Below are 8859 nucleotides of genomic sequence, written 5' to 3'. Positions count from 1 at the left end.
TAATAATAATAATAACAATCTGAAACACATTCTTACCTGGAAGGTGCCAGATTTTAGCAGCATGACTTGGTCTTGCTGGCTGAGCTCTTGGAACCCAGGAATGCCCTTGGCAAACTCCACCACCTCCTTGACAGCAGGGGTGAAACACTGGGAGAAGGACTCCCAGATCTCCTGACTTGTGCGTTCAGCCCCTGATACAGGGCATGCATTCAGAGGACAGGCCTAAAAAAAACACAGACATAATAATAATTAAAAAAACTTGTCAAATAAGTCAGCATGACAAAAAGTTACTTCAGCTTTGGTAGTCTTGTTCTTACCAACACTTTAGCTCCTGGCGCTAATTTCCACGGGCAGGAGGTGTGGTTTTTGGGATCCTCTTCATTGCTAAATTTGTTAGGATTGTTGCTGACCCTTTGACTTATTGCTGCATTGGACTGGTTGTGATTCTGGTTTGCTGACATCAAATAGGAGTAGTGGTTGTCCGCTTTATGAAAAGCAGGCTGGTTGTTGTTAGAGGCAACAGGGCATGCAACTGCTGGGGCAACGGGGCATGMCTGGTTACACTGAGTGGGGGCGGGGTGAGATGAAACTTGAAAGCTGCCATCCTGAGAAATGGGATGTGCGTTGTTGTTGTTTGTGGTAACGTTAGCCCTATTGGTAGATCTCTCATGGCTGCTGCTGTTGCYGCCGCTGAAGATGTCCCGATAGGCTTTGGAAATGGTCCCGATTGCCTCTTTCGAGTTGCAGTCATCTGTGCTGGTGGGCCCGTCCTGCACTGGAGAGTCCATATCCATGGAGGCTGATTCATTTAGGCTGTTCATGTAGCTTTGCATCTCATCAAGAAGTCGCTGTTTCTCCCTCTTTGGAATACGGCCAAAACGCACAGCTGGAAAAAGACACAATCAAGGAGGGAAATTGTCACTTTTCTGATTTTTCCCTACGGAATTTGACTTCTTTTTTTTTTTAATAAACATTTTGTTTATTTTACTTATAGTGTTCCTTAACTTCAAGGCAAGAATAAGCTGTATCACTTTGACCTCCTTGCACATGCACAAACATATCAAAATSTCTCAGAAGGAAGGATTTCAAGGAGAAACATGAAAGTTGGGAAATGAACCCCCCCCCCCCTCTCCTCCCTCCACTCCCCATCCTTGTTCTCACAGTACCCATCAGCTGGAGAGGCTATTTATAGACCCCCTGCTGCCATCTGCCTCATCCTCCCCTCTATCCACCCCGTTCTCCTTCCTCTAGAGCTCGCTCCCTCCGTTTGTAAGTAGAGCAGTAGGGCAACGTGAGCATGATGTCAATGACACTGGAGGTTGTAGGAGAGAAAAAGGATGAGAGAGATGGGTGCGAATCAGTCAAGGAGGAGGTGATGAGAACATGAAAGTGTTGAAATCAGAGGAGGTAAAACATGGAAAATAAGCAATTCAGTGTGTGTGTGTGTGTGTGTGTGTGTGTGTGTGTGTGTGTGTGTGTGTGTGTGTGTGTGTGTGTGTGTCCACAAGATGGAGTTGGATAAGACCAAAATCTGGTGCAGCTTCAAAGACTTTTGCAAGAAAAGCTCACCTCATTTTTACATGTCACAATAACATTTGAAAAGCGACATACTGCTATGCCCACAAGAAATTCACTTAAATACATATAGACAATGTAAGTAAGGTGATTTACTAGGTGCTGTGAAAAGTATTGCAAAATTTAGCAAATGTGTTGTAATTTTGCTTTTGCCTGCAGGAAATGTCGATGTGGATGCATGCATGAACGCGATGCGAGATTGAACCAGTTTATCATGCTTAAATAGAGACAAATGCAGACTAATAAGCCTTTGCTCTAAAAATGACACTCTGGTTTGGGATGAAGCAAAAGTGTGCCATCCTGCCAACGCGCTCAGATATTTGCCTTTTGCAGAACCAAAGTCACACAGCTGCCTGGTGAGAAATCAGGGTGAACTGTTTTATTGTGGGCTGCAGGCAGTTGCATGTGGTTTTCCTGTTTTTGTAATGGTTGAAACGGAGTAAAAAAGGGGTTTCTAGGTTGTGGTCCCTTACACTTACAAAAAAAACCTTCCCCCCTTTCATGGGTCGGCCCGGCAGTCTTCCTTTTTTTATTTATTTTTTTCTCAGTGCACCAGAAGTGTCACACACACATGCAGAAATAACACTAACCTCTTTACTAGATTAGTCTATGTAGAGTGCTGGAGGATGGAGATAAGCAGAAACCATACTGGGAGGAAGAAAACAGGCAAACTACACCAAGTAGGTCATGATGCATGAGTACACCATAGGGCCAATGCTGTATTGTTTTTCTAGGTCAGCCAGACAGTTTCTTTAATGTGTGATGATGGGTGATCAATCAATTCTCAGGTTTCGGGGGGTAAAACCAGGTGATACGGGAGTGTCGTGCCCGAATAGGTCTGTCACAACAATGCTTTCTGCATGCCTTGCTTAATTGCTGCCCTGCTCCTTAATAACTGCAGTAAGATGCTCTTTGTGCGTACACAAGGTAATCAAGTTGACCCTGTTCCAATTTCCCAAAATAATTCTTGTGTTTGCTGCAGTTTTCCAGATGATAGATAGCTTGAGGGACTTCAAGGCTCCTTTTCTCATAAATCACTGTCTGAGKGGGGTAGATGTAAGAGAGCTGAGGGAACATGGTGGGTACATAAAAGGGGGAGGGGCTGTACTGAACAAGAGTATAAAAGTAATATTGTTGTAGGAAGATAATGCAAAGGGCAACAGAAAGACAGAGAAACTTAGGTGTGAGGCAAAGCCAGATGGTTGTCTGTGGCTGGGCAGTGACAAAATAGAATGGCAGGACAGGTGCAAGTCCTCTAATGAGGAAGTGGCTGAGCTACTGACATGATGACCCCAAAAAGCCTCCCTGCGGCGCATTTTTCACACAAACCTACATATTGAGTACGGTGCTCAGGAAACTGTGAAACTATGTCAGAACTGCCTGAAGGTCCCTCTCACTTAAAAAAAAAAGGTAAGATGTCTCACCATCTCTCGACATGCCAACAGAGAGGCATTTCTTGAAACGGCAGTGCTGACACCGATTACGGTTCATGCGCATGATGAGGCAGTTCTCGTTCTTCACGCACATTTTGTAGTTGATGTTCTGCTGGATGCTACGACGGAAAAAACCCTGAAACATACACAAACACCATACACAAAAAGGTGCCCAATGAGTTGGGTGTAACAGAGTCAACACAATGTTGAAAGAGTTGCCACAAATTTGTTTTGGTTTTTTCCAGAAATGCTTACCTTGCAACCTTCACATGCATGCACTCCGTAGTGGAAGCCAGATGCTATGTCGCCGCAAACTTTGCAAAGCAGGACCATTCCACCTGTCTCTGAGGAAGGAAATCCTGACAATTAGTTAACCAATATGAAAACCTGACTGGAGATTTATGCACAAAAATATTAACAGTGAGGTAACACTAACTGGTGAAAGTTCCGGCGAACCCACAGGGTCTCTTCCCTGCAATGGGGTGTGCATAGGACTGCTGTGGAACAGATGCTGCTGAGGGAGCATTGTAGACTTCAGGGAACTGGAACACCAGTTTGGAGGTTGGAGTGTTGGAACTTGAAGTCCTCCCTTGTTTCAGCACCCCTATTTCTGTAAAGGTAAATTCTTCTGGAGACGAGGGCTGGGAGTGTGAGGAAGGTGATTGCGTCTGGTATCCACTGGAAGGGCTGCCCGGGCTTGGGCTGGAACTGCCAGAAGACCCTGCATACAGGATGACTCCCCCTATTGAAATCAGGAATGGAGGACAAGAGTCAAGTCCAGCTTTGTTTGTGTAGCACGTTTCAGGCACAAAGAAACACAATGTGCTTTCAAACAGGAATAAAACAGTATACAAAAATACACATGCACAAAAACATGCCAGTAAAAAAAACATGATTTTACACACATTAATACAAACATATTTACACATGCATATATAAGTAAAAACAGCAGTAAAAGCATAATCATAATCATGTTAATACAATGTACAAACACAAACGTACCAAAAACGGAGCCTTGATGTACTCCGCAGTTAACAATGTTGCTACATTTAGCTTTTAGCTACCTTATTCTTAATTTTAGCCTCTCACTGTACGTTGGTTTTAGCTTATTGCTACAACTTTGCTAACTTTGACATTTGATGAAAACTAAAATTAGAAAATCTGCAAGTTTTACATTTTAGTTTTGGTTTTGCTCATTTTTGTCTTTTATTTGACAACTTTAGCTTCTGCTCTGCTTGTTTTACCGGTTCATTTTTCAACACAATTTCGTAATTCACCATTCTGATACAGAATCCCCTCTGCCTTTTCTGTGAAAATGCAGCTTTTGTGTCGTTCAAATGTTAATATTAATAATAATAGCAATAAAGCAATATGTCTTTTAGGTTTCATTTGAGCATCATCCAAAACAGTTTAGCTCCAGTTGGCTGTGATGTAATTTAAAACACCTGCCCAGCAGGAAGGAGTCCTGAGAATGTGAAGCACTATTGTTGCCTCATCTTGGGCGGAAAAGGCGCAATGATGCGCTCAATGGGCGCTAAAAAAACATACCGCAGGCAGTACAAAAATAAATAAATAAATAAATAAATAAATAAATTGCATGTCATATTGATGCACTACTCAGGTCTGAATCTGGTTCATGTTTTTATTAATTTTATTATTTCTAATCTCGATGAGTCTCAACGGTTTGCAGCACCACTCCCATCCACACAAACACACACACACCCTCCCTCCTCTCTGTCTCCAGTCAGGCGTTGCTGGATGAGCTGAGACAGGACCTCACGTGTCTGCGGGGTCTGCTGCCTCCTCCGCTCCAATAATAGCGTCGCTCCCGTGGCACCGTGCCCAGCGTCAGCTAACAGCACGACACCTGACCGCCGCCTCACATGCATGGACTCCTGACACGGTTCCACTGGCCGAACCAAATCCGCAGTCTCGTGTCGAAAAAAAAAAAGAAAAAAGAAAAAAGAAAAACCAAAACACGAAATTCTGAAGTCAGAACTGTGTTCATAAACAAAACGCGGGACTGCGGGGGTGGGGAGCTGGGCAGCGCCGAGTCTCGGCTGGTTGTGCGCAACCAGCAGTTCAGGAATGCGAGTGGCGGTTATGCGCGGAGGAAAAGCTGTGCAAACTGTGTTGCCTTTACTGGAAAGCCCACCTGCTGCACAGTCAAAACAGGGTGATTTTGTGCACATTTAACAACAAAACAAACATGTTCAGACTGAAACTTTAAAGAGACTTTGACATGGCGCAGTGCCATTCTGGAGAGTGTTACCCTCTGCTGCGCAATGACTTGTTTAGCTCAATAGTTTTGTTAATCCCTTCCACCAGCACGTGTTGGTGGATTTGTTGACTCATGCCAGAGTCATATCCAGACCTCTCCGCCTCCCACCCCACTAACATTCAGTCAATGCCCAACCTCCCACTCCACCTAAACACATTGCACGTCCACCTGAAGGCTCACATGTACAGCAGTGTTTATGAATGAGCTGTCAACACTGAGTCAATTAATAATCATTTTAACTGGCTGTTTGTGAGTGCTGAGGCGCTGCATCCACTGTAAAGTGCTTTTACATGCAGAAACTGCATTTTTATTTCTAATCAATTTATAGAGGCAGATGACCACTTTAGTTTTTGCATGACATATTGAAAAAAAAATCTGGTAACAACAAGAAATCAATAGATATTTTCTTAAATCAAGACAGGAGGGGAAAAAAATCATTGCACACAACTTTTCTCCATAGTAACCAACAACTGCACTTGAACTGATCATGATAGCATCTCTATAAAAGCACAGTTTGTTGTTCTGGCGCATGATGTGTTAACCAGAGAGGAATTGCACACAAATCTTGTGCAACTGGAAGAGTCCAAATGTAACATTTTCAGCAAATGATGGTTTTCTCAAGAAAAATGCAAATTTTGTCAGTGAACATCCTCCACCCCAAGTTCAGATTGTGCAATGCTCTGGGACATTGCAACAACAAAATAGAGCTATGTCTACAGGCTCAGGATAAAGACAGACAAAAAAGCCCCTTATGTTAAAAAAAAACACCACCATGACCTAAATTTATATGTGAAAACCCAAGACTTCACAATGTTTTTAAGCCAAGAACCAGACCAAAGATCACACCTGTCAAACACGGTGGTGGGGGGGATGACGATTTGGGCGTGTTTTGCAGCCACAGGATGGCACCTTGACTCAACCAGAAATTAGGCTATGGTTACACATCAGTGTCCCAAAGTTTGCAGTTTCMCTGAGTTCTTCATGTTGTTCAATTCTCATACAGGCAACTTGGATGCCCTCGACCTATAGTCTCCATCAAGAGCTACAATGCAGGTCACTGATAACAGCTCTGATTGAGTCGGTCAGTCTTTCTTAGCCTGCTCGTGCAAGCACTAATCTGCCAGGACCATGGCAGCAGGCGGAGAAACGTGAGCCATGCCCTCCACTGTCCAACCCTTATCTTTCTGGGCTCAATGTTCACAGCTACACCTTGTAGCTACCCTTTAAACCGAATCTACCCAAATGCCATCGCTCCCTGAAAAGACTCTTACAATAACTGAACAGTGTGTACCAAGAGATACTTTGTGCTGAGCATATCCAGGCTGAGAGCACTTGGGTGTTTGCAGCAGACTTTCTTACCACAGGCTTGTGTAAGTAGGTCAATATCACAGGAACTTGATAGAACTGTGTCTCTGCGCCTCTAGCGTTCTCTCAGAATTGGTGCCATCACACTGCAGCTTTGGCTCGTGCAATTAACAGCCCGGGCTGTACGATCACAGCGGGTGTGGATGGGAGATTTTCCGTTACGATCAGAACGTGTTGTGTTTTTTATTTAATTTTTTTTAAAGATGGAAAAACATAACATTYTTCAGGGTGTTTGCAAAAGCTTTTCATCTGCTCTCTGTTTCAGCACGGTTTGGAGAGAAAGATGAAGGAGAGTCACGTTCCCACTGAAAGTGACCCCCACCCCACGCTCCCAAGCGGATGTGCGGCCTGATCTGATGTGGACAGATGTTGTAAACTTCACATTCTTGCCACACACACACACAATGATATATACAAAATTAATAATAAAAATCATTAGACCAACGCATGTGGCGAGGAAACGTGACCAGAAAAAAAAAATGAAAAGAAAAGTTAAACCATGGAATCGCTGACCCACTGACCAAGCTCTCCCTCTCCCGTCACCGCGGTACAGAGGAGTGCGCGAGAGGCGAGCAGCAGGGAGGGGGAGAGGAGGGAAGGGGAGGCGTGCCCGGGGATCTCACGCGCCGCACGCGGTTCCGAGAGGGAAGCCACGTGAGGAGGCTTTTCAACGGGGAAAGACACGGAACCGCGCGTTCCAACCCAGTGAGAGAGAGAGAGAGAGAGAGAGAGAGAGAGAGAGAGAGAGAGAGAGGTGGTCAGACCGTCAACAAATGCTGCTCACTGTGTCAGTATGTGAACACTCTAATGAACATGAATCACACCTGCAGTAATCATCACAGCCATTTTGTCCCCATTAAACGTGCATGTGACGTCAGAAAGACCCTTTATGCTCAGCTTGTTCTAAGCAATAAAAAAGCACAGGTGGAGGCAGAATGGGTCTTTAAAAAAACGCAGGAGAATAACTTAGATTTTTGTGTATTTTAGGAAATTAAATATCCTACAAGCAACTCATAAAATGTCAATTTCTTCCATTTCCATTTATTTGGTGCTAAATTGGTAAACATATTTTACCTCTGTGATTCATGGAGCCTAATTATTTGGCTAATTAAGTGTGCCTATTTTAAGCAGGGTGAGGATCATGCAGGGATTCCTCCACCAGGGGAGCGTCAGGAGGAGTCCTTCACTCACAGAAACAAAAAGTGTCTAAATACAGTCACAGAAACAAAAAGTGTCTAAATACAGTCTACCTGAGTGCGTCACAAAGTTGAAACATGAAGTTAATGTTTTCACCAAACAGATGCAATTCAAACAATTTGCACACTGCTTGTCTGTGTGTTCAGAAAGCTGGTTTCATCCAAATTTTGCTTCAACAAAAAGTGCTTCAACATTTTAAATGTTTGATTTGCAAACTTCTGCGCGTCTGAAAATATAAACAAAACAAAGGTTATGTCTCTGAGCTGTAAACTCAGAAGTCAAGTTTTTGAGAAAAAAAAGAAAAAAGTTCAAACATGCATGACAAGTTCGCATCTTTCTTTTCCCCATAAAGAAGTTAAAAGTAAAACATGGCTCCACGAGGGATCTGTAGATGTTTAACAGTCAGCAGATTAATACTACAGCTTTGAGATGGTCAGTAAATTCCCTGAATGTTCCCTCTTGACAAACATAGTTATCAGTTTAATCTGAGTCACAGTGCGGTGAGAGAGTTCAGCTCCCCAGATTAGGATGTGGACATCAGGGCGCGCGCGCCCATCACCTGCGCTGGAACGTGACGCCCGCATGTTGTCAATGATTGACCGTCAATTACAGGAGAGCAGAGAGCATGTGCTCCTTTGGCTGACCTCGAATAAAACTCTCTCTAATACCTCTTAGCAAGATACAAGCCGTGGAGTTGTTCCCTTTTAAACAAAACGCGCTTTTATATGTATTTTTTGCACCAAACTATTAAAGCCTCTGCGGGAATCCAGCGTTAACGCGCAGTTTAGGCGCAGTTGAAGTGCTGGCGCTGACACGTTCTGATGACAGCTTTACTGTAGCTCCACGTGAGTTTGTTTTCATGGAGACGCGCAGGAAGTGGGCAACCTCATCGCAACCACGAGCGGTTGGCTGCGAAGCGAAAAGGTCCTCGCGCTGCGCTTTGACATCTGAACGCACCGCGCGTGTGTGATGGGGTGGGGGACGAGGGCTCTTGCCTAACACTTATTA

General features: G+C 44.0%; 1 protein-coding gene across 1 annotated transcript in view; it reads right to left on the bottom strand.

Moving 5' to 3' along the window:
• The window catches only part of nr1d4a (nuclear receptor subfamily 1, group D, member 4a), a 12104-nt gene that overhangs the window by 2192 nt on the left and 1053 nt on the right, over positions 1-8859 (bottom strand). The window contains exons 2-6 of the mRNA XM_014018587.1: positions 3445-3750; positions 3264-3352; positions 3000-3144; positions 318-886; positions 37-222 (exon numbers count right to left, since the gene is read on the bottom strand). Of these exons, the coding sequence (XP_013874041.1) occupies positions 37-222; positions 318-886; positions 3000-3144; positions 3264-3352; positions 3445-3750 (1295 nt within the window). The remainder of the gene's footprint in view (positions 1-36; positions 223-317; positions 887-2999; positions 3145-3263; positions 3353-3444; positions 3751-8859) is intronic.

The sequence above is a fragment of the Austrofundulus limnaeus genome, unplaced genomic scaffold (genome assembly GCF_001266775.1).
Source record: "Austrofundulus limnaeus strain Quisiro unplaced genomic scaffold, Austrofundulus_limnaeus-1.0 Scaffold3, whole genome shotgun sequence".
Lineage (NCBI taxonomy): Eukaryota > Metazoa > Chordata > Actinopteri > Cyprinodontiformes > Rivulidae > Austrofundulus > Austrofundulus limnaeus.
This window is presented reverse-complemented; position numbering and strand designations above follow the sequence as displayed.